Genomic DNA, 27491 nt, shown 5'->3' on the forward strand with positions numbered 1-27491 from the left:
TTTTAAAATATTTATTGTTAATTGTACTGTACATTCATTTTATGAAAAGTTTTAGCATTATTCTCTAAGGATATTATTTTGGATCAGCAATGACAAACATTTATCCAAAGCTGGGTCAAAATTGATTTCAATATTTAGTAAATCCAAATTGCGAGTAAAATATTTAATTTGAACAATTAAAAAAATACATAAAATTTGTACACATTATTTGTTAAGTGAAAAGAAAATAATGATGTAATTATAATGGGAAATAAATATTTTGTTTAATGCAAAAATTGTTGCTGTTTATTTGAAGATAATTATTGTTTTATATGAGGTTCATAATTAGTGACCTTTAAGAGTTTTCATAACAGTTTTAGGATCCTACTCTCACATTACATATAAATAAAATATTTGATAGATTTCAAAATTTTGCCTAATTTATAAAAATCTAATACTTTCTAACAGTTCAATGCAAATATCTTGAAATAATCATATAGTTCACAGTTTTCTGTTGCCATTCAACATACTTTCCTTTTTTATGTTTCTGCCATTTGCTATAACAATATATTTATATATAAAGTACAGTACATATTATTTGAGTTCCAATTAACCAAGACCTGATTAACCAAGGATCTACACTATTCAAGACAAGTTGTGAAGAATACTTTATTAACAAAGAGAAAAGAATATAATACAGTACATTTCATTTGATGAATTTTGGCCAGGTGATGTGTAATATTTAAAAAGAGTATTAGAAGATTTTAAAAGAATTTACTCTCGTGAATTTTTGTGACAATACGAATTTTAAAAATTTCAAGAATTTAGTTGTAATCTTATTTTTAATTAGGTAGTTGTAAATAAAATTTAAAGTGTTTTGTATAATTTATTATGTTCAATAATTAGGATAACATGGATTTAAATGCATCAACATGTATATACAGTAATACCCTGAACTTACGCGATAGGTGCGACTGAGTGATAACTGCGTAAGTCGGGGGTATAATTTCGCAGTTTGTGCAAAATCCAAGTCAGATGTATGTAAGCTAATAAATGTTCTCGCTAATTTTATCTCGTCTTTTGATTCATTCACGGTTACAAGAATTCACCACATAGAGTCTTTCAAGTCTCCGTAAATATAACAAACACAGAAATAAACAACACAAAATAAATTGTAGCTATGTGTCGATTCTGTGCGACACGTCCGAACATGTAAGCTGAACAATAGTGTGGGGGGTGAGTAATCAAGAGTTGCGTGGCGCTCAAACAAAAGACGAATCGATGAGATTTGAAAATCGTGTAACTCCGGGTTCGCGTAAGTCGAGGTATTACTGTATTCTACTTTTAAGTTAGCCAAGTTTTTGATTAACTGACAAGGCAAAACTACAAAACTTTTACATATTATGTCTGCTTATCTTTTTATGTAGATTGTGTTCAAGCATTTGTGCTAGTGGACCTTATTTAACAAGAATTAAGTGCCAATTTTCACCAACAATGATGGTGAATATTCTGCTCATGTAGAAATTATTATGCCACATTTACACCATTTTGTCAATCTCATGACATTTATTTTTTGTTGAGTCAAGAATTTTATTAAAAAATATACAGAATGCAAATGAAATGTTAGAGAAAGAAAGAAATAAGATGCAATTAAAATTCATTTACTTATGCATCACCAGTTAAGCGCCCACTTTTGCAAATATCAAATATGCATGGTTTTCCACAATATTAACAGTCTCATGAATTGCATTAAAAATGTTCACTAAATTGGCTTTTCTTTGACACAAATCTGTATATGTGAAAGAATAGTTTATATACTATGGGCACATTGCTGAAGACACATACGTTTCCTTTTACAATGATCACTATCATATACAATGTAGCAATATTAGAGATAACAGTGTGTGTTAATAAATAGTTTTGTATGATAATAAGCATGATTCTTATAATTTTACCAATTTTGGCACTTAATTTTTTATTAAATAAGACCCATTGGCACAAATTCTTGGACACATCTCTACTTATTTTTTTATGTAGATTAATGTGGTTACAATTTTCATTAAAGTCCATGATTCAAAGTTCATGGTTTTTCCTTGTGAGATGTGAACTAAAAATATTACATTGAATAACTGGGATTCTGCTGTATTCAGAACACAATCTTATTAGTTTGTTGATTCAAAATAGTTGTTTTTACTTGAAATTAATTTTAACTATTCTATTATTTGATTTCCCATAACCTTATTACTTACATCTATGAAACATAAAAAAGAAAACATTGCTGTTCTAAATGATTTGTAATACTAATAAAAAGCTATTACATATCATATTGATAGTTAAGAAACAAAGATGATTTAAAATTTAATATTATGATTGGAATAATTTGGACATCATAATAATTTTTAAATTTATTAATTAGTTGCTGCTACCTGAATTTAATTTTTCATATTTATTTTTATAGCAAATTTAGCACGTAAACAGCCATGGTATTTCTTTATTTTGCCAAAATATTGGAATTCATATAAAAAACAAAAAAGTAAGAAATTTTCTCCTGAATATCCTCTACCACTGAATCCAGCAATATTTATAGGTAATCAATATAGTTTTTAAGTTTCTCTAATCTACATTATTAAGTACTATTTATTTCACATATTTTTACTTTGATAGATAATCAATTGAAAGTAACACATAAAGATGAAAACTTATCTGGAACAACTGGCCAAATTGGAATATCTCTAAACAATTTGTATGTCATATATAATAAAAACAAGTCAAAGGAAAGAATTGCTGTTGCAGGTTTATCATTAGACTTATTTGAAGGACATATTACAACACTTTTAGGACAAAATGGAGCTGGAAAAACAACAACAATGTAAACAGTTAATTTTTAATTTCATGTGCAAAACAACAAACAGAAAGAATTATTATTTCTCATGTGTTAATAATGTGCATTTATTTTTATTTGATCAGCAATGTTTTGACCGGACAGCATCCTCCTACCAGCGGTGCAGTTTTTGTATATGGAAGAACAATACCAGAAGAATTTTCGGAAATCCAAAAACTTCTTGGTTATTGTCCACAGTACAATACTTTATTTGACAGGTGTGATGTTTTGAAATAAGTAAAAACAATTTGTTTTAATTTTATTATTAACAAATAAAATTCTTTATAATTAGAATGACTATTAGAGAACATCTTAAATTCTATGCTCAACTTAAAGGAATTCTTTGTGGTAAAAAACTCGAAAAAGACATCAATGAGTAAGCACATCATAAATAAAAATATTAATTTTTAATTTTGTACTAATTATATAAACTAAATACAATATATCTGTTATTTAGCATGCTGCAAAGTATGGGTTTATGGAATCAGCAAAATGAACAGTCACGCTACCTGTCTGGTGGAATGCGGCGACGTTTATGTGTGGCTTTGGCATTCATTGGTGGATCTAAGTTAATCATTTTAGATGAACCAACAAGCAGTGTTGATCCAGTAGCAAGACGTAATATATGGGATCTAATAATGAAATGTAGATATGGTAAATATGAATATTATAAACACATCTACTTAGTCTACCTAGCAATTCATGTTTTTAGTATGATATTAAATATTAAAAAGTCCAATTACTTTAATGATATCAACAAGTGTTTTTTAGTAATGAATAAATTTATGTACAATTCCTAATAGATTTTCTTTAATGTGCAGGAGACAGCAATGAAAATGTTTTAATGATACCATACATATATTAAAATATTACTATATAAAAACAGAAAAATGATGAAAATAAACAAATGATATATTGTTAAAAATAAGCTTGTATGATTAGTGATTTTTCCAAAAATTTTAGTACAAACTGTACAAATAGATATAACAAACAAACAGCATAGTTACTCTCTTCCATTTCTATAGCAAGACTTTTGTATTTTTCAAAAATTCACTCTGAAGAAATTCATAACACTTGCTATTATTCAATTGAGATATTGTAATGGATGCTAAAAAAATCCATTGTAGTAGGAATATGGTTTTTTTTTAAAAAATAAAATTTAAGTAAAGTGGTACCTCAGGATACGAAATTAATTCATTCCAAAACTGAGATCGTATCATGAAAATGTCGTAAGGTGAATCATTTTTCCCCCATATGATTACATGTAAAACCATATAATTCGTTCCAACACAAAAAGCACACTCAAATTAAAGCTAAGTAGTATATTGAAAAAAAATAACTTTAGTAAGGAAAACACTGAAAAGTGCATTTTGTAGTTGTAAATTTATAAATAACTATAATAGAATAATAATTGATAAAAAAAATGTAGTTATATTTGCACTTTACCTTTGAGGATAGACGTCGATGGAGGTATAAACTGGTGGCGGAGGAGAGGGAGAAGGGAAATGATACTAAAATTTAACATACATAACATAGTGTAACAATAACTTAAAAATAATTTAACACTAATTTTTTAACTTTTCTGTTTTATATATATTTTAAAATCTTTTATTCACTGCTTTTTGCTCTTTCCTTCACTTCCACCAGCACTTTCACTGGATACAGATTGCTTGGTAAAATATCTATCCAAAAAGGTTTGGCTTTGCCTACTTTTTAAAATGTTTCTAAAGCGACATAGGCAAATGTCATTACTCCGAGCAGCAATACGGCCAGTGTAAACTTTTTCGGGATGTTTCTTTTCAATAAAATCAGTCACTTTCTGATAATACCTCAAGATTTCCTTTATCGAGCGAGATCCTTCCACGACGAAGCAAACACACAGACTGAGACCAATGAACAGAAGTGAATAAAAAATGGCACTGCGAACTAATGTAACGTCGTATGGTGAGTTTTTGTTTGTACTGTGGAGCAAAATTATGTTCAAATTTCATGTTGTATCCTGAAAATTTCGTATGCTGGGACGTTCGTATCCTGAGGTACCACTGTAGTGCATTAAATATTTACAAATGATTTAATACAAAAACTTAATCATGATGATGATAATGTTTATGTTGCTCTTCAAGGCAAAATTATTCTTGAAAGAATTAATAACTCAGACTGTTATGAAATAAATAATAAATTAATCAAGTAATTCATATCTCTTCTGAAATATTAAAAATTATATTATTATGCATGTATTTCAACAATTTAGAAAGAATAAATATAGAATATATTTTGCATAAATACTTACATGATATAATTAATATGGTACAAAAGTTTCAAATACTTTGAATATTTTGTTGTGCAATATTATTTTATACTTGAGAATATATTTCAAGTAGAAAATTTATTTTTATTAAAATTTATATTCTAATTTAATTAACTGAAAGAATTCAATAATTTTTTCATTAAGGAAGAACAATTCTGCTTACAACTCACCATATGGATGAAGCAGATATTCTTAGTGATCGTGTTGCAATTATACATCGAGTAAGTATTTTTAAATTATTGAAGAGAATAAAGTATTTATGGGCCTTAGTGAGTAATTGATACTAAAGATCACCCAACTTCTATGTAAATTTATCTTTATACCTTGCCTTGGCATCATAACTTCAAAGAGGAGTATGGGAAGTATTTGAATCAGAATTACCAAGTGGATACAGCAAAAAAAAAAAAGTTATAAATTACTATTAATATCAATAAAAATTTCTATTTTAATTAACATAACAAATGACTTTTGACATCATGAACAGTGTTAGGGTGGGTTGATGCCCACATTAACATTGTCTAGATAAAAAATAAGAACAACAAATATGAAAATGAAAACTATATTAAGAGTTTAGTTATTTTAGCTTACTACTGTCATGTTTATCACAGTACTTGGATGGCATGGAATAGTGCAATTTTATTGGTCAGATAGACAGGAATTGATACTAATCCAAACTTTCACTGTAAGTAATAAGGCTATTATTAATTATAGCATAATAATAGCCCGATTAATTACAGCAAGAGTTTGGATTAGTATCAATACATCAGGCTTTGCGATGTTGATATATAGACAGGAATTGATGTTTTTCAACAAAAAATAGTCAGTTGTTGACTTCAACCTGCACAAGAAGATAATTTGAGACATCCAAATTTTTTCTAATGCTAACACTAACATACCATTCGCAGCTGAATTTGAAATGGTAATCAGCCAACCAATTAAATTCCATGAAAAATGAACAAATATTCAAACTCTGCAACCTCAAAAATCTCCAAAGACACTTTATGCATTTACTGGTAACTTTGTATTAAGTAACCATCTGGCTGGTCAGAATAGAAAGGGGGTCTGTTTGTTGCAAGCAGGAAGTAGAAGTTAATTTCACCAATAGTAGTCATTGACCTCCTTCCAGATGAGAGGATTATCCCCAGAAAGTTACATGCATTTGTTTATGTCAAAATGTATAAAGAACAAACTATCTAATAAATAAAGAAGAAAATTTGTTATCAGTGACTAAATGATATGTTTCAATATAAAAATAACAATAAATTATACATACTGTAATTTTACTAATAATTCAAATAATTCTAATTCAAATAACTAATCAAATAATTCTATTATTATTAAATAAGTATTTAATTTGAATTTATTTCTATTATTAATTGTTCTTTAGATCACTTTAAAAGCTTTTTTTTTTATCACCACAAGTAATATAGAGTTTGATATTTGAATGAAAATTATAATAAAACACCTGTATGGTATACTATAATAAATATTTCATTTATTATTATTAAAATGTCTCTAAGATGAATTATTACAATTATTATTGATGTTAATTCCTTCTCCCTAATATTCGGTATTATAATATATTATTGATTTAGACAATTTAAGTAAGATCACATAGCTGTACCTTTCTTAATTACTTCCTTAAATCCTGTAAGCAATAGAAGTTTCAATAATGTAATGTAATATTGAATATTAGGTTTAGAAGATTTATTAATATTTTGAAAAAAAAAAATGTAAGAGTAAATATTTTACTTAACAACATATCAGTCCACTATGGTTTGCAATTAAAATTATCACATATAGACAGACTAGAGCACCTTAGAATATTATATATAAACTTCAGTAAGCATACTTCTCTATGTATTTTTATTTGAGTATTAAACTTTTAGTTCTCAGACAGTTCAAAATTAATACATACAATATTCACAAAAATGATGATAAAGAGATAAAGAATGATAGAAAAATAACATTTTGTTAATATTATATATGTTGTGCAGATATAGAACCATAAGTGGCAAAGTGTGAAATCATAATTTTCAGTAAAAATAAATTTGAAAATTGGACCAACCAAAGGTATCAAATATTTTGGTGAGCAATCAGTCACCAAAAATTTCCATTTTATGTAATTATTTGATATATTTTACATCTGTTTTTGGTCTCAAATAGAACATATTTAAATTTTGCAATTTTTCAATAATATATTTGAGTTAGCCACTTATAGTTCTATACTCACAATACATACATAAACTGAATGGTCTTTTTTTTTATTTAGGGAAAACTCTTATGTTCTGGCTCTCCTCTGTTACTCAAAAGTAAATTTGGCTGTGGTTATCAATTAACTTTATCCAGACAAGGTTCAGATACAGACCGTGATAGTGATTCTGGAAGAGCTTCTTCTGCTTGTTCTGAAGGAGAAGGTAAAAATAAATTATTGGACTTATATAATGGAACATTTTAGACAATTATTACATGTTATATTTTTTTGAATTGTCTAAAGCCATTGGATTTGACACGGACGGACTGCTTAATTTTGTTCAAAGCATTATTCCAACTGCTACTCTCATGGAAGACCACGGAACTGAAGTTGTTTTAAGTTTGCCTCAAAGATCACCTGATGGAATGCCTTACAACTTTTCCAGCTTTTTTACAAATTTAGATTCCAATCTTAATCAGCTTGGATTTGGTAGTTATGGATTATCTAGTACTACTCTTGAAGAGGTGAGTTTTCTTCCTACTTCTTACAGTGTTTTGATAATATAAAATAAAAAATTATTGAAATCAGGATGTTTTTGTACTTTTCCTCATATCAATAAAATTAATTCTAGAGTTTTTAATTTCTTTAAAATTCATGTAATGCATCAACATTATTTTGCCTTCCATGGATTTTGAAGATCATTTATTTATAATAAAAAATTTATTTAACTTATTAGATTTAAAATAATCCAAAACTTTGTAAAAAACTCAGAGTCTCATTGCATATCTTTCCTTCTTATCATGATAGTGATTATAGTTATTTTTGATAGAATACCATGTATAAGCTCAAACTTCCATTTACTAAAAGTTATATTTCACATTTCAGTTAGCAACAGACTGTTTATTTGCTTAGAGTTAATGAAGAGACAGAATATGGGTGTAATTGAATGATTATAAGATTACAATGCTTTCAGTTGCTTTGCTAATTAATCTAAATTTATTCACTTCATTACTTTGAAAATCTTTTCTACCATCCTTCTGAAGCTATGATGTAATAATATGGAAATGCAGTAAAATAGCTTTTTACAAAAAATCACAAATAAAATTTGTTAATATTGGCAGATAGTGATTGGTATTTAACACATTTTATAATATCAAAATCATATGTTGACCAATATTTAATATTCCAGGACAGTTATTTTTATGCATTTAACTCTAATTTATTGATGACAAATGTGTACATATTTTTATACTTATGGCTTAAGCATTATCAATTTAATCCTCAGTGGATTTCTTATGCTTAGACCAGGTGTTGCTTTTTGGAGATTAGGAAATTAATTAGATTCACGCAACTGGTTATGTGACAAAGGAACAATGATTGCACAAAAGACAACACTGACTTGACTCGTAGGAGGTCAGTGCTGAAAAAAGGGATGAGTAAAACAAGGTCATCATCACCAACGATTTCCCATGCAGTCAACAGTGCCACCAACCTTTTATTATGCAACAAGAAAAATATTTACAAACATTACCATGACACAATTGCATTGTACATATCAATGTTACACAATATTTAACAATAACTTCGATTGTTGATTCCAACATCTTATTCTCTTGTTTACATAGTGAAAAGAGTGAGGGAAGTTGGTAACAGTCAGAACAATAAGAACACATTTCTATCCTCTGCTCTATATTGCAATTTTTAATTGTAAATAGTCCATTGAATATAAAAATATATTCCTATGGATTTAGCTGTATACAGTATAACTATGCATTTCATATATAAATGTGTTAATAAATTAAAAAACAAGTAAAATGGCAAAACTGTATTTGGGACAAGACTATATCTCGGAGACGGAATCACTTTGATGCTCAAGACAGGTCTCGTTCTCATTCTTCTATCTTCTTTGATATCGCTGCTTTTGGGCGCGATCATTCAAATTTCACCAGCCACAACCATAAGATCATCCATGATGTATCTTTGATGAAATTAACCTATCTAATTTCAAAATTTCTATCTGTTGCGTGTCGGCCTGGGTTGAATTTTTGTCGATGCGTAACGAAAAGTTCCCATTTTTGAAAAAAATAATCATGGCTATTGTATTGTCCGAAATTATTTTTTTATTTTGCACAAACAATATACAGTTTAACCCAATTATAATGTCATCAAATGTAACGACAATACTAATATAATGTCAAATTTTTATCAGTCCTACGATTTTACTATATTAGATAATGTTAAAAAACCCACTTGTAATGACATAAAATTGTTTTAATGTCATATTTGAAGCACTCCCAAATTTACAAAATTAGATTACAAATTTTATTTAACATAGAAGAAACTACATGTTCAGTTCTAAGGTCAGAGTTCACTTCTTAGAATGACTGTGGGTTACCGGAACTCTCTCCTATCTGACTTTGGTGGGGTGAGATGGCTGTTTTGCCTGTTTGTAGAAGAGGGTCGCCATTTTGGATCTTATTTTGACTCGATTCTCGGTCCCGACTACCTACGAGTCTGGATTTTTTTATGCGCAAATGTTTTGGGCACCTAATACTCTGTGCCAAATATCAACTCTTGACATGTACTCCTTCATACCTCTATGCTGGTAAGAACATTGGGAAGTACAATTTTATAAACAAGACATAGTCTTGTCAATAAGTATTTTTCAATTCAAATATTTGTAGAATAAATAAAGTTTGCAAATAAAATAATTTCAACCCTAACAATATCAATATAATTATATGCATAAATAATTTCTTTGTACTTTCCTTACTAAATTTATTTTGTTATTTTATTAGACTTTTTATTTAGAATTTACCAAAATGTAAAAATTGGAAACTTCTATTTATTATTTTGTATACTTCAGGTATTTCTTACACTTTGTCACTTGGAAGATACAAAACTTCAGCTAGCAACTCCAAATATTATTTCTAATCCAGTGCCATTACCTAAATCAACTCTTTCTAGATCAATAAGTGACACTGAAAAATATTGTCAATTCTCCAATAAATTAGGTAAGTTTTGTTTCTTGAAACATAATATAAAATTTGAATAAACTAAATTAATTTTAATAAAACTTTAAAACAATGTAGCACCAGATCTATCCGATTTAAGCATTAGTAATGATCCATGGTCTACTCAAAATCTAAATCTTGGAGGAAGCTATCAGTTAACAGGTGCAAAGTTAAAACTGCAACAGTTGGGAGCACTGTTAATGAAACGATGCTATCATACACTTCACGACTGGAAAGCAATTGTTTCCAGTATCCTCCTTCCTTGTGTTTTTATTGCCATAGCAATGGGATTTGCACTCATAAAACCTGAAGCTACTCCTGAACCAATGTTGTTATTGACTCCATCTATGCTTGGTCCTGGTGACGTCACTTTTATTGGGTAAGTCCTGGGTTTTTTTTAAGTCATATAATTTTGAAACATTTATAGAATGTTAAATTATGTTCTGAGGTGTGATCAAAAGAAACCAGACTTGACTATAAAGATTCAAATTAGTTAAGTATTAAAATCCAGCTGCCCTCTCCTGCATTAATAACCTGATCCTACAATTTCTGCCAAGCTTCAAGTGCTTCTTGGAAGTCACTATTTCAAACATTTGAAAGCACCTGTTGAGATTCACTCTGAATCTTGACCATATCAAAATGCTACTTTGACCTTCAATTTCATTTTGGAGAACAAAAATAAGTCACAAGAGGCTAAATATGATGAGCAAAGAGAGTGAGAGAAGCCTGTCATGTTACTTTTTTGGCAAAAATGCTCATGTTTTGAAGGGTGTTTGTGATATGATGGAGTCAGGTTAGATTGCACTACAGTTTTGGTCTTTTATGACAACCATCCTCCTAAATCGACTCAAACTGTAGCAGTAAAAATCTGAATTCACTATCTGACTGGGAGGAATAAATTTCTGGTACACAAACCCTTATACAGGTAGGCCTCCAACAACGCGGTACCTTTACAACGCGTTTTCGCTCCAATGCGGTTGGAAAAATGCGGAAATTTTCTTACAACGCGATTTACGGTATTTAGAAACGAATTATCTTCACATAACAGAAAAATCGCAACGGATCACTTTTAGCTCTGTATGCAGTTCGGCATACAGAGCTAAAAGTCTTTGAAAACAGCTGTTTGTGGACGTTAGCATGCTATTCCCTTGAAAGTTTCAGGGGAAGACCTTCAACAAAGAAAGTTAAGTACGGCTGTCTTATTTAGCAGAAGACTTAGCCCTGTTTTGAAGTTGAAAGAAGAGTTTAGTAAAGTAAGAAAAAGATGGAAGATGAAAGATAGAAGGATAGGACAGTGTGAAAAAGAGAGTACCATGGCACCCCCATGGAACCCCAGGGGCATCTGCATCGGCATTTACTTAAACAACATATGTACAAAAGTATAAAATACAGAGTGACAAATATATACATAATACAAAAGTGCAGAGTTACAATTTCCATGTGTCATTGCAACTTGCAATGACATTAAAGACAAGATGGCATTTTTAAACCGTACAGCAAATACATACTTTCCAATAAAAATGTTACATAGATTTAGTACTACTTTTGCCTTTTCCAGAGGAATATCTGGATTACAATTGATGAAATTGCTTATTTCAATCAGTTGCAAAAGTTTAACAATTTAATATTTTTGATGGTTCCAAATGGGTTACATAAGAGTTGACTTAATTAAATGAAGGTTTTGTTAAATTAAACAATGAATTTAGCAATATAAAATATTATACAATGTATTTAGGAAAGTATTGAGCCGTTTACCCTGTTTGTGTACCAAACATTGTACAATTAAGAATGGAGGGTATTAGCTGCCGTTAAACATATTTACATCTATATACCAATACAGTTTTTATGAAAATTATGTACACTAATTACAACACTAGTCGGCATTTAATTAACAATGATCTCAACACAAAGAATAGACATTTGAGATTCAAATGTTAACAATTTGTCACAGTTGAATATACAAATTAGCATTAATAACACAATAATTTTTAATTAGTCTGTGTTTGAACCCTCTTCTTCTGTTGAAGTCTCGCTGTCTTCATCTATCTCTTCCTCTGTTTCACTGTTGTCGGTTGAATTTCCATCAGTCTCTTCATCTTGTGTTTGTTGCGTTGTAGACTTGTTTTTTAACTTTTTTATTTGAATAGTGTCGGGGAGAAGAGCTTTAGTTTTTTCGATAAATTGCTCGAAACTCACCCATAGTTGCTTTTGGTTGAAAATGTCTTTGGGGTCAGGTGGCCAGGAACATCCGTGTTGTATACATTCTCTGTAAAACTGAAAACGTTGTTCTTCGAAAGTTTCACATTCATAGGCGAAGTGCATCGCATCTCCAACTGTAGTATTGTCGCATGAACACTTGTCACTGTTTATCTTTTTAATTCTATATAAGTAGGCTTTAAACTTCCCGTGGTTTGTTAAACACTGAGAGGTGTTGGGGTTTGGCTTATAATGTTTATTTTTAAGTCTATCGGTGATTGAGGGGATGTACTTGAAACATGTTCTGCCTGTATTGGATTCCTCCCACTCCCTTTGCCATATTTCGTTTCTCCATTTCTTTAGGTAGTTTTCCAGTCCTGCTTTTGGGAGTCTATTATATGTGATATTTGTTGTATTGTAACCAGCACGTTTTGCTAAATTATCAGCGATATCATTTCCTTTTTTATTCGTGTGTGCCGGGATCCATGAGAATTGAATATTTGTTAGATCTCCCAAACTTTGTGCTTCTTTGATAACTGCTGTTCCTAGTATAGTTGTCTTTCCTGTCTTTGTTAGGATTTTTAGTGCCGTTCTGCTGTCTGTCAAAAATCTTATTTTACCTTTATAATAGTTAATGTTTTCCTTCACTCTCTTTATTGCGTTAAAAAGCGCCCAAAGTTCGGCTTGTGTTATGCTACAGTAATTTTCCATTTTCAGACTTGCTTTGTAAACGATTCTCTTTTTTGATTGTTTAATTATACAGATGCCCGCACCCACACCTTCTTTGTGCTTTGACCCATCTGTATAAATCAGCCATTGAAATTTTTTGTCTTCTTCTTGTTCGTATTCTAGTTTAACCTCGTAGCTATTTCTTTTTGTAGGGTGGATTTCGAATTCTATCTTGTTTTCCATTCTGTCAATCTCCACTTTTCTGATCATCGCTGGAAGTTCATTATATTTTTGGGGTAAGATCTTATATTTGATATGTTTATCTATTTCTTGTTGAGGTTTTTTCCAGTAGTCATTATTTGTTATGATCCAGCTGTAAGCATTTATTTTTGCTGTTATATAGATAGGAGCGATTCCCCCATAACCAACATTGCATCAGTTGGGGCCGTGCGGTAAGATTTAGTTAGATTTATTGCTGCCTTTCGTTGAACAGACAGCAGTTTTCTTTTAATATGCGTGTTCAGGGGAAGACCGGTTTCTAGACAGATGTGCATCAGTTACCATAAACACTCAAATATATCACTAAATTTTCGATCATTTATACTCTTTCAATAAGTGGGGACCGCAAAATGGTCCAAAATACAGTATAAACTTCTATTGGATGTATATTTTTAACAACATAGTGAAAGGAAGTTATTTTTTGCAATTTTTACTGTCCACAAAACTGATTGAAAAAATTTTAGCCATAACAATGCCGAATGAAAAGAAAGGACCGTTGTTAAAAAAGGAAATTTATAAATCTTCAAACAAAGATAGAAATTTTGGATCAAATTAAAAATCAAGAGCATATAGCTGATATTGGTAGGCATTTTAATTTAAATGAGTCGACGGTTCGGTCAGGAGAAAAGATCAGAAATTTGGTCGCATCCGGATCATCTATTCTTGCAAAAAATGTTGCTTGTCCGAGAGCACCTATAATGGAAAAAATGGAACAAGAGCTAATATTATGGGTAGAAGATATGAACAAGAAATGGTTGCCTTTAAATAAAACTGCACTTAAACACAAAGCATTAAAAATATTTGATTATTTAAAACAAATGGGACAGTCATCAGCTGATGAAACCAGTGTTAAATTCGTGGCTAGCAATGGCTGGTTTGAAAAATTCAAAAAACGCCATTCAAACGCCAAGTTTTTCTCTTTTTAGAATTGAATCCTAGTTTTTGTATTAAGTTGGTGTCTCCTATAACGTGATTTCCCACAACGCGGTATTTTCAAGGAACGTATCTACCGCATTGTAGGAGGCCTACCTGTAATAAAAATAAAAACAAAAACATAATCAACACATTCACTCTTTGTCATGCTCTTGATTTATCTTCCCTTCTTGGGTATTGGAGATTGCAGTCTCTCATATGGCTTGAACTCCCAAAGCATTTCAAGATTCTTTGTGGCAAAATTTAACATTTGTTCAATTTTCAGCTTGAGAATAAACTTGAATCATGACACTCACACAATGTTATGTAACAAGCATTTTGGTTTGAAAAAACTATCCCCCTTGTCAAATGACACTTAGTTGTCTAAGACATTGATCCCCCATGACAAAAAGACTGTACTTTGCACTATCACTATACTGGAAACAGTCCAGTTTCTTTTTTGATCATACCATATATTTTCTGGATTCTCTTTCTAAACAAAGAGTTTATTTGATTTCTCACTATTCATTTATATTTTACTTGCAGAAAGCACAGTTCAAACAATTTCCAATCAAACCCAAACATTTTGGAAAGTTTGTTAACTTCACCAGGAATTGGAACTACTTGTATGAAAAACTCCCCTAACAGGTATGATTTTTTTATTTAATAAAATAACTATAATTCTTATCTTGAGATGATTTTTCATATGCATGTGTATTATTCATCCATTATAGAAGAGAGATATTCCTTTATTGTAGAATTCATTATTATTATTTAAAAAAAACTTTAAAAAAAATATTATGCAATCAGTTTGAATGAAAAGTCAGTAAATATTTGCAACACTGTTATTTAACTTGAGTAAAATTAAATTAACAAAATAAATTTTATCAAAATCATGTAATTGTATTGTAAAAAATACATGAAAATTAAATTTTAATTCCATTCCGACTTATGGAGGATAAACAACTTTTAAACTTTAAAACATTATTTAAATAATGCAATAAAAAGAAAGGCAAACCTAAATGCTAGAAGTCTTCACTCTATTCCAAAATAAAATAAATTTTATTTTGGAATAGAGTGAAGACTTCTAATACAAAAGACATAGTATACAATTTTACTAAGCTATGAATAATTAATAAAATTTTGTTGTAAAATAACAATATATTAAGTTGCATCCATGTTATTAATGACAATAACAAAGCTACATTTTCATGTTATCACTCAATGCATAAGTATTTACCAAGATTCAATAATACTTTTTGATTGATTAATAGCAAGTATACAAGAAACACTATAACTTTATAATGTTGAGTAAATATTATCAAGATATAGATATAATACTTTTGGACAAAGCATGAAAATTTCTTTAACCTGATAAATTTCTGATACTTTGACATTATTGACATTAAGATAGATTTTAATCCTGTAATATTGACTGTTAAATTCATCTGCCTACAAATCCATTTTATAATAACTGTTTACACAGCACAGGAATCTATTGTATGTGGCATGCATATTGTATAAATTGCAGCTACAACTGTCATTTTGATATATTTTAATAATGAATGGAATAAAAGATTACACATTAATGTTATCTTTTGTTGTTGCTGCTGACACTGTGAACACTTTATATGCAATAAATGAACATTTCACTTCCTAAAACAGTAAATATTTTATTCTTATGATATTTAACATAAATCATAACAGTACATTTAGGAAGGAAGTGTCATTCATTTCTGAGATCTCAAATTATGTATAGAATGGTACCTTGTACTTCAAACAACTCTAACTTCAAATGATTCAAAGTTCGAACAGCCTCCTGGAATGAATTAAATTTGAAATACGAGTCACCACTGTGTTTCTAGAAAAAAGATTGCTTTGAGACTTGATGTAAAAACAAATCTAAATAATATTTATTTATTCAACATGATGAAGTGTAACAGGTAACAAGAGAGAAATAAAGAATATAAAAAATGCCTAGTAACGTGTGAAAATTACACTTCATCATGTTGAATAAATAAATAAGAAGACAGACAGGGCTTCATATTAAGATAAATCATCTTTGTTATCGTTACATTTATACAAAAATGGAAATTAAAAAATAGTATATAAAGTACATTTCTAAAAAATGTTGACCTTGACCTAATTTTCGGAGGTCAAACATTTGACATTTTTATTCTAGACTATAAGGAAAAAATTAAAATAAAAAATTATTAGAACTAGGTTAATTATATATGATGTAATATTGTTTGTCAAAAATAGATTTTCAAATTATCTTCTTCAGCTATGCATTGTTATATAAGTTTCATTTCCTTTCAATTTAATATGTAAGGGAAATCAAAGTTTCTGTTCAAGCAAAACAAAGCAATAAATCGGTAAGCAATGCAAAAACTAAAAAAATTTGATATTTTTTAGTGTGCATTGCTTATTGATCACCTTAGACATTAAAGCACTTTCCAACTGTTTGATAAAATCAAAGATATTCTATTAAAATGCTCGTGATTTTGGCATAAAGTATTGCATACATGATCAGATGGGACTTGTTCAAGCAACATAGGAAATATATTGATTGGCACTTATTTACAACATAAATGGAAGGAATGAACCAGTCCTAATGGCACCTCTGGAAATTTCTCAATGGTCCCATCCACCCTTAATCCGAATATTCAACCTTTCATCACTCTCTTTGGAAGTCATATGGCAAATGGCCTAGACCATAAGAAGTATCAATGTTTTCCATTGCAAATGATATGGCTTCTCCTGTACCACATGGAGCAACATGAGGATGTACTTTCTTATGCAACAAAATAATACCAGAGCTCAGTTTTTTGGGTTGCTTAGCTTTTTAATGGCAGCACACAGATGATTTAAAGTGATAAAGTAGTTCTGTGCATTTATGCTCTGAAAACTGCTTTACAGTAGACTTGGATGCTATGGTTATATGCATAGACATTTTGGATCACTGTTATTGCATTTAAACTTGCTGTATTATAGCCACTGGTGTAGTGGTAACAAGGCTATTCATACCATTGCACCAGATCTTTTTCAAGGGCAAGTAGCATATAAAATTACAAAAATTAGCTAAGTTTAATATTTCCAACTAAATTTAACTATGTATAGTGTCACTGCCAACAGTAAATGGTTTGTTTACTTTTGTTCAAACTTCTAATACTAAAAACACATTTTTTACCAAAAAAGGGCAAACTCCTCTAAATACTGAGGCTTAACTGACACAATGCATTAAACCTGTTAATACATGTCTGTTTTGAAAATGGCTGCCTCTATTTATTATTATTTAAGATCAAATCATCAACTCATCAAATATTTAATGAACTGTTAAGATTCTTAACTTAAGAACAAATTCACTTATGAATTTTAGTAACTAGTAACTTTTATAAACTTACAAAATTTTACAAAACTAATGAAAATTATCTTAGTGGAGCATTTCTGCATCAAAAGATCTTTGCCCTGCATACCCCGCTTTTAATACCTCATAAACTCATTACCCACACTGGCATATTTTTGTTTAGGACTACATTCCAAATTATAGCTAACACAAGGCCAATCTAAGCAATGTTCTTTAATCATTGGGACTGCAACATCACAAACAGAAATCCTCCAAATACATTTAGATAATTGCAATTCTATTCTGTCATTAATATTGTGGCAAAAAGAAAATGAATTGATTTGATTGTTTCTTATAATTTTGGACAATCGAGACTATTGTACAATGTTTAAAAAATCTACACATGAGCTATATTGACAATGCACTTCTCATAGAAATCAGATCAGATGATCTTTTTTGGTAATGTTCATTCTTAATTAGATGTCTTACTGCAATTTTAACTATTAAAGATATTGTTTAAGTATTTATGAACTTTACCTCTGTCTTACTTCATGCTTCAGATTCTTGCATATATTAAAATTTTTCAAAATGCTTTTATTCTGCTATACTGGAATCTCATCATTATCTGAAATTTAAAAAATTAATAAGTTAAAAAAAACTAATTGTAAATACTATAATCAGTGTATTAGAAATACTAAAAATTATTAAATTTATTCTATTACAGATATAGATTTCTTTTATCATTATTTTAATAATTTAAAAATTATAATGCTTTAGGAAATGCTAACCTCATTTACCTCTAGCATTAAATTCGTAAGTGATTAATTAATTTTTAGTCAGTTTAAAAATCTGGAATTTTTCAATGTGCATTGACTTTCATGAAATCCAAATCCATGGCTATTTATTATATTGCTGAATTAATATTTTTACGGAATGAAATTATCAAAAGAAGATAATTTCTCTGTAATTTTAATTTATGATCGCTCATATTTTTAAGTATAAAAAAATTAGAAAAACTGCTTTCTTCCAGGAATCTTAAGCTTTTCAANTTATATGCATAAATAATTTCTTTGTACTTTCCTTACTAAATTTATTTTGTTATTTTATTAGACTTTTTATTTAGAATTTACCAAAATGTAAAAATTGGAAACTTCTATTTATTATTTTGTATACTTCAGGTATTTCTTACACTTTGTCACTTGGAAGATACAAAACTTCAGCTAGCAACTCCAAATATTATTTCTAATCCAGTGCCATTACCTAAATCAACTCTTTCTAGATCAATAAGTGACACTGAAAAATATTGTCAATTCTCCAATAAATTAGGTAAGTTTTGTTTCTTGAAACATAATATAAAATTTGAATAAACTAAATTAATTTTAATAAAACTTTAAAACAATGTAGCACCAGATCTATCCGATTTAAGCATTAGTAATGATCCATGGTCTACTCAAAATCTAAATCTTGGAGGAAGCTATCAGTTAACAGGTGCAAAGTTAAAACTGCAACAGTTGGGAGCACTGTTAATGAAACGATGCTATCATACACTTCACGACTGGAAAGCAATTGTTTCCAGTATCCTCCTTCCTTGTGTTTTTATTGCCATAGCAATGGGATTTGCACTCATAAAACCTGAAGCTACTCCTGAACCAATGTTGTTATTGACTCCATCTATGCTTGGTCCTGGTGACGTCACTTTTATTGGGTAAGTCCTGGGTTTTTTTTAAGTCATATAATTTTGAAACATTTATAGAATGTTAAATTATGTTCTGAGGTGTGATCAAAAGAAACCAGACTTGACTATAAAGATTCAAATTAGTTAAGTATTAAAATCCAGCTGCCCTCTCCTGCATTAATAACCTGATCCTACAATTTCTGCCAAGCTTCAAGTGCTTCTTGGAAGTCACTATTTCAAACATTTGAAAGCACCTGTTGAGATTCACTCTGAATCTTGACCATATCAAAATGCTACTTTGACCTTCAATTTCATTTTGGAGAACAAAAATAAGTCACAAGAGGCTAAATATGATGAGCAAAGAGAGTGAGAGAAGCCTGTCATGTTACTTTTTTGGCAAAAATGCTCATGTTTTGAAGGGTGTTTGTGATATGATGGAGTCAGGTTAGATTGCACTACAGTTTTGGTCTTTTATGACAACCATCCTCCTAAATCGACTCAAACTGTAGCAGTAAAAATCTGAATTCACTATCTGACTGGGAGGAATAAATTTCTGGTACACAAACCCTTATACAGGTAGGCCTCCAACAACGCGGTACCTTTACAACGCGTTTTCGCTCCAATGCGGTTGGAAAAATGCGGAAATTTTCTTACAACGCGATTTACGGTATTTAGAAACGAATTATCTTCACATAACAGAAAAATCGCAACGGATCACTTTTAGCTCTGTATGCAGTTCGGCATACAGAGCTAAAAGTCTTTGAAAACAGCTGTTTGTGGACGTTAGCATGCTATTCCCTTGAAAGTTTCAGGGGAAGACCTTCAACAAAGAAAGTTAAGTACGGCTGTCTTATTTAGCAGAAGACTTAGCCCTGTTTTGAAGTTGAAAGAAGAGTTTAGTAAAGTAAGAAAAAGATGGAAGATGAAAGATAGAAGGATAGGACAGTGTGAAAAAGAGAGTACCATGGCACCCCCATGGAACCCCAGGGGCATCTGCATCGGCATTTACTTAAACAACATATGTACAAAAGTATAAAATACAGAGTGACAAATATATACATAATACAAAAGTGCAGAGTTACAATATCCATGTGTCATTGCAACTTGCAATGACATTAAAGACAAGATGGCATTTTTAAACCGTACAGCAAATACATACTTTCCAATAAAAATGTTACATAGATTTAGTACTACTTTTGCCTTTTCCAGAGGAATATCTGGATTACAATTGATGAAATTGCTTATTTCAATCAGTTGCAAAAGTTTAACAATTTAATATTTTTGATGGTTCCAAATGGGTTACATAAGAGTTGACTTAATTAAATGAAGGTTTTGTTAAATTAAACAATGAATTTAGCAATATAAAATATTATACAATGTATTTAGGAAAGTATTGAGCCGTTTACCCTGTTTGTGTACCAAACATTGTACAATTAAGAATGGAGGGTATTAGCTGCCGTTAAACATATTTACATCTATATACCAATACAGTTTTTATGAAAATTATGTACACTAATTACAACACTAGTCGGCATTTAATTAACAATGATCTCAACACAAAGAATAGACATTTGAGATTCAAATGTTAACAATTTGTCACAGTTGAATATACAAATTAGCATTAATAACACAATAATTTTTAATTAGTCTGTGTTTGAACCCTCTTCTTCTGTTGAAGTCTCGCTGTCTTCATCTATCTCTTCCTCTGTTTCACTGTTGTCGGTTGAATTTCCATCAGTCTCTTCATCTTGTGTTTGTTGCGTTGTAGACTTGTTTTTTAACTTTTTTATTTGAATAGTGTCGGGGAGAAGAGCTTTAGTTTTTTCGATAAATTGCTCGAAACTCACCCATAGTTGCTTTTGGTTGAAAATGTCTTTGGGGTCAGGTGGCCAGGAACATCCGTGTTGTATACATTCTCTGTAAAACTGAAAACGTTGTTCTTCGAAAGTTTCACATTCATAGGCGAAGTGCATCGCATCTCCAACTGTAGTATTGTCGCATGAACACTTGTCACTGTTTATCTTTTTAATTCTATATAAGTAGGCTTTAAACTTCCCGTGGTTTGTTAAACACTGAGAGGTGTTGGGGTTTGGCTTATAATGTTTATTTTTAAGTCTATCGGTGATTGAGGGGATGTACTTGAAACATGTTCTGCCTGTATTGGATTCCTCCCACTCCCTTTGCCATATTTCGTTTCTCCATTTCTTTAGGTAGTTTTCCAGTCCTGCTTTTGGGAGTCTATTATATGTGATATTTGTTGTATTGTAACCAGCACGTTTTGCTAAATTATCAGCGATATCATTTCCTTTTTTATTCGTGTGTGCCGGGATCCATGAGAATTGAATATTTGTTAGATCTCCCAAACTTTGTGCTTCTTTGATAACTGCTGTTCCTAGTATAGTTGTCTTTCCTGTCTTTGTTAGGATTTTTAGTGCCGTTCTGCTGTCTGTCAAAAATCTTATTTTACCTTTATAATAGTTAATGTTTTCCTTCACTCTCTTTATTGCGTTAAAAAGCGCCCAAAGTTCGGCTTGTGTTATGCTACAGTAATTTTCCATTTTCAGACTTGCTTTGTAAACGATTCTCTTTTTTGATTGTTTAATTATACAGATGCCCGCACCCACACCTTCTTTGTGCTTTGACCCATCTGTATAAATCAGCCATTGAAATTTTTTGTCTTCTTCTTGTTCGTATTCTAGTTTAACCTCGTAGCTATTTCTTTTTGTAGGGTGGATTTCAAATTCTATCTTGTTTTCCATTCTGTCAATCTCCACTTTTCTGATCATCGCTGGAAGTTCATTATATTTTTGGGGTAAGATCTTATATTTGATATGTTTATCTATTTCTTGTTGAGGTTTTTTCCAGTAGTCATTATTTGTTATGATCCAGCTGTAAGCATTTATTTTTGCTGTTATATAGATAGGAGCGATTCCCCCATAACCAACATTGCATCAGTTGGGGCCGTGCGGTAAGATTTAGTTAGATTTATTGCTGCCTTTCGTTGAACAGACAGCAGTTTTCTTTTAATATGCGTGTTCAGGGGAAGACCGGTTTCTAGACAGATGTGCATCAGTTACCATAAACACTCAAATATATCACTAAATTTTCGATCATTTATACTCTTTCAATAAGTGGGGACCGCAAAATGGTCCAAAATACAGTATAAACTTCTATTGGGTGTATATTTTTAATTTAATAGTGAAGGGAAGTTATTTTTTGCAATTTTTACTGTCCACAAAACTGATTGAAAAAATTTTAGCCATAACAATGCCGAATGAAAAGAAAGGACCGTTGTTAAAAAAGGAAATTTATAAATCTTCAAACAAAGATAGAAATTTTGGATCAAATTAAAAATCAAGAGCATATAGCTGATATTGGTAGGCATTTTAATTTAAATGAGTCGACGGTTCGGTCAGGAGAAAAGATCAGAAATTTGGTCGCATCCGGATCATCTATTCTTGCAAAAAATGTTGCTTGTCCGAGAGCACCTATAATGGAAAAAATGGAACAAGAGCTAATATTATGGGTAGAAGATATGAACAAGAAATGGTTGCCTTTAAATAAAACTGCACTTAAACACAAAGCATTAAAAATATTTGATTATTTAAAACAAATGGGACAGTCATCAGCTGATGAAACCAGTGTTAAATTCGTGGCTAGCAATGGCTGGTTTGAAAAATTCAAAAAACGCCATTCAAACGCCAAGTTTTTCTCTTTTTAGAATTGAATCCTAGTTTTTGTATTAAGTTGGTGTCTCCTATAACGTGATTTCCCACAACGCGGTATTTTCAAGGAACGTATCTACCGCATTGTAGGAGGCCTACCTGTAATAAAAATAAAAACAAAAACATAATCAACACATTCACTCTTTGTCATGCTCTTGATTTATCTTCCCTTCTTGGGTATTGGAGATTGCAGTCTCTCATATGGCTTGAACTCCCAAAGCATTTCAAGATTCTTTGTGGCAAAATTTAACATTTGTTCAATTTTCAGCTTGAGAATAAACTTGAATCATGACACTCACACAATGTTATGTAACAAGCATTTTGGTTTGAAAAAACTATCCCCCTTGTCAAATGACACTTAGTTGTCTAAGACATTGATCCCCCATGACAAAAAGACTGTACTTTGCACTATCACTATACTGGAAACAGTCCAGTTTCTTTTTTGATCATACCATATATTTTCTGGATTCTCTTTCTAAACAAAGAGTTTATTTGATTTCTCACTATTCATTTATATTTTACTTGCAGAAAGCACAGTTCAAACAATTTCCAATCAAACCCAAACATTTTGGAAAGTTTGTTAACTTCACCAGGAATTGGAACTACTTGTATGAAAAACTCCCCTAACAGGTATGATTTTTTTATTTAATAAAATAACTATAATTCTTATCTTGAGATGATTTTTCATATGCATGTGTATTATTCATCCATTATAGAAGAGAGATATTCCTTTATTGTAGAATTCATTATTATTATTTAAAAAAAACTTTAAAAAAAATATTATGCAATCAGTTTGAATGAAAAGTCAGTAAATATTTGCAACACTGTTATTTAACTTGAGTAAAATTAAATTAACAAAATAAATTTTATCAAAATCATGTAATTGTATTGTAAAAAATACATGAAAATTAAATTTTAATTCCATTCCGACTTATGGAGGATAAACAACTTTTAAACTTTAAAACATTATTTAAATAATGCAATAAAAAGAAAGGCAAACCTAAATGCTAGAAGTCTTCACTCTATTCCAAAATAAAATAAATTTTATTTTGGAATAGAGTGAAGACTTCTAATACAAAAGACATAGTATACAATTTTACTAAGCTATGAATAATTAATAAAATTTTGTTGTAAAATAACAATATATTAAGTTGCATCCATGTTATTAATGACAATAACAAAGCTACATTTTCATGTTATCACTCAATGCATAAGTATTTACCAAGATTCAATAATACTTTTTGATTGATTAATAGCAAGTATACAAGAAACACTATAACTTTATAATGTTGAGTAAATATTATCAAGATATAGATATAATACTTTTGGACAAAGCATGAAAATTTCTTTAACCTGATAAATTTCTGATACTTTGACATTATTGACATTAAGATAGATTTTAATCCTGTAATATTGACTGTTAAATTCATCTGCCTACAAATCCATTTTATAATAACTGTTTACACAGCACAGGAATCTATTGTATGTGGCATGCATATTGTATAAATTGCAGCTACAACTGTCATTTTGATATATTTTAATAATGAATGGAATAAAAGATTACACATTAATGTTATCTTTTGTTGTTGCTGCTGACACTGTGAACACTTTATATGCAATAAATGAACATTTCACTTCCTAAAACAGTAAATATTTTATTCTTATGATATTTAACATAAATCATAACAGTACATTTAGGAAGGAAGTGTCATTCATTTCTGAGATCTCAAATTATGTATAGAATGGTACCTTGTACTTCAAACAACTCTAACTTCAAATGATTCAAAGTTCGAACAGCCTCCTGGAATGAATTAAATTTGAAATACGAGTCACCACTGTGTTTCTAGAAAAAAGATTGCTTTGAGACTTGATGTAAAAACAAATCTAAATAATATTTATTTATTCAACATGATGAAGTGTAACAGGTAACAAGAGAGAAATAAAGAATATAAAAAATGCCTAGTAACGTGTGAAAATTACACTTCATCATGTTGAATAAATAAATAAGAAGACAGACAGGGCTTCATATTAAGATAAATCATCTTTGTTATCGTTACATTTATACAAAAATGGAAATTAAAAAATAGTATATAAAGTACATTTCTAAAAAATGTTGACCTTGACCTAATTTTCGGAGGTCAAACATTTGACATTTTTATTCTAGACTATAAGGAAAAAATTAAAATAAAAAATTATTAGAACTAGGTTAATTATATATGATGTAATATTGTTTGTCAAAAATAGATTTTCAAATTATCTTCTTCAGCTATGCATTGTTATATAAGTTTCATTTCCTTTCAATTTAATATGTAAGGGAAATCAAAGTTTCTGTTCAAGCAAAACAAAGCAATAAATCGGTAAGCAATGCAAAAACTAAAAAAATTTGATATTTTTTAGTGTGCATTGCTTATTGATCACCTTAGACATTAAAGCACTTTCCAACTGTTTGATAAAATCAAAGATATTCTATTAAAATGCTCGTGATTTTGGCATAAAGTATTGCATACATGATCAGATGGGACTTGTTCAAGCAACATAGGAAATATATTGATTGGCACTTATTTACAACATAAATGGAAGGAATGAACCAGTCCTAATGGCACCTCTGGAAATTTCTCAATGGTCCCATCCACCCTTAATCCGAATATTCAACCTTTCATCACTCTCTTTGGAAGTCATATGGCAAATGGCCTAGACCATAAGAAGTATCAATGTTTTCCATTGCAAATGATATGGCTTCTCCTGTACCACATGGAGCAACATGAGGATGTACTTTCTTATGCAACAAAATAATACCAGAGCTCAGTTTTTTGGGTTGCTTAGCTTTTTAATGGCAGCACACAGATGATTTAAAGTGATAAAGTAGTTCTGTGCATTTATGCTCTGAAAACTGCTTTACAGTAGACTTGGATGCTATGGTTATATGCATAGACATTTTGGATCACTGTTATTGCATTTAAACTTGCTGTATTATAGCCACTGGTGTAGTGGTAACAAGGCTATTCATACCATTGCACCAGATCTTTTTCAAGGGCAAGTAGCATATAAAATTACAAAAATTAGCTAAGTTTAATATTTCCAACTAAATTTAACTATGTATAGTGTCACTGCCAACAGTAAATGGTTTGTTTACTTTTGTTCAAACTTCTAATACTAAAAACACATTTTTTACCAAAAAAGGGCAAACTCCTCTAAATACTGAGGCTTAACTGACACAATGCATTAAACCTGTTAATACATGTCTGTTTTGAAAATGGCTGCCTCTATTTATTATTATTTAAGATCAAATCATCAACTCATCAAATATTTAATGAACTGTTAAGATTCTTAACTTAAGAACAAATTCACTTATGAATTTTAGTAACTAGTAACTTTTATAAACTTACAAAATTTTACAAAACTAATGAAAATTATCTTAGTGGAGCATTTCTGCATCAAAAGATCTTTGCCCTGCATACCCCGCTTTTAATACCTCATAAACTCATTACCCACACTGGCATATTTTTGTTTAGGACTACATTCCAAATTATAGCTAACACAAGGCCAATCTAAGCAATGTTCTTTAATCATTGGGACTGCAACATCACAAACAGAAATCCTCCAAATACATTTAGATAATTGCAATTCTATTCTGTCATTAATATTGTGGCAAAAAGAAAATGAATTGATTTGATTGTTTCTTATAATTTTGGACAATCGAGACTATTGTACAATGTTTAAAAAATCTACACATGAGCTATATTGACAATGCACTTCTCATAGAAATCAGATCAGATGATCTTTTTTGGTAATGTTCATTCTTAATTAGATGTCTTACTGCAATTTTAACTATTAAAGATATTGTTTAAGTATTTATGAACTTTACCTCTGTCTTACTTCATGCTTCAGATTCTTGCATATATTAAAATTTTTATTAATTTTGAAGATGAGATTTAATTCTTGAAACTATTAACAAAGAATAAAAGTTTAAAACTACTAGAAGAAGGCAGTTAGTTACATTTAAGATTCAAGATCATTTCAAAGTATTTTATAATATTTTATAACTTAGCAAAAAATGGATCACACTATTTAAAATATTTTATTCTTTGCAGATTTACATCTACATGTAATGAAATTACAAACATTACTGCAAAAAACTTTTTACCGACAGCTATGGAGTTAGAAAAATCAGTTTGCATGTGTGATCAGTCATGTGTCATAACGAGAAAAGAGGAAAATCTGCCATACCTAACTACTTCCACAGGAGATATTGTTTTCAATCTGACAGACATAGATGTAAATAAATATTTATTGAATACGTATATGGCCTTTAT

At 30.0% G+C, this 27491-nt stretch overlaps 1 protein-coding gene across 1 annotated transcript in view; it reads left to right on the forward strand.

The window, feature by feature from the left end:
• Nucleotides 1-27491, forward strand: part of LOC111635773 (ATP-binding cassette sub-family A member 1-like) — a 55694-nt gene that overhangs the window by 17892 nt on the left and 10311 nt on the right. The window contains exons 15-22 of the mRNA XM_023380840.1: nucleotides 2438-2566; nucleotides 2644-2848; nucleotides 2947-3078; nucleotides 3153-3236; nucleotides 3318-3514; nucleotides 5313-5389; nucleotides 7441-7585; nucleotides 7666-7886. Coding sequence (XP_023236608.1) covers nucleotides 2438-2566; nucleotides 2644-2848; nucleotides 2947-3078; nucleotides 3153-3236; nucleotides 3318-3514; nucleotides 5313-5389; nucleotides 7441-7585; nucleotides 7666-7886 — 1190 coding nt within the window. The remainder of the gene's footprint in view (nucleotides 1-2437; nucleotides 2567-2643; nucleotides 2849-2946; nucleotides 3079-3152; nucleotides 3237-3317; nucleotides 3515-5312; nucleotides 5390-7440; nucleotides 7586-7665; nucleotides 7887-27491) is intronic.

Source organism: Centruroides sculpturatus, unplaced genomic scaffold, assembly GCF_000671375.1.
Source record: "Centruroides sculpturatus isolate CEXI.00-Female unplaced genomic scaffold, Cexi_2.0 scaffold775, whole genome shotgun sequence".
In the NCBI taxonomy this organism is placed as follows: Eukaryota; Metazoa; Arthropoda; class Arachnida; order Scorpiones; family Buthidae; genus Centruroides; species Centruroides sculpturatus.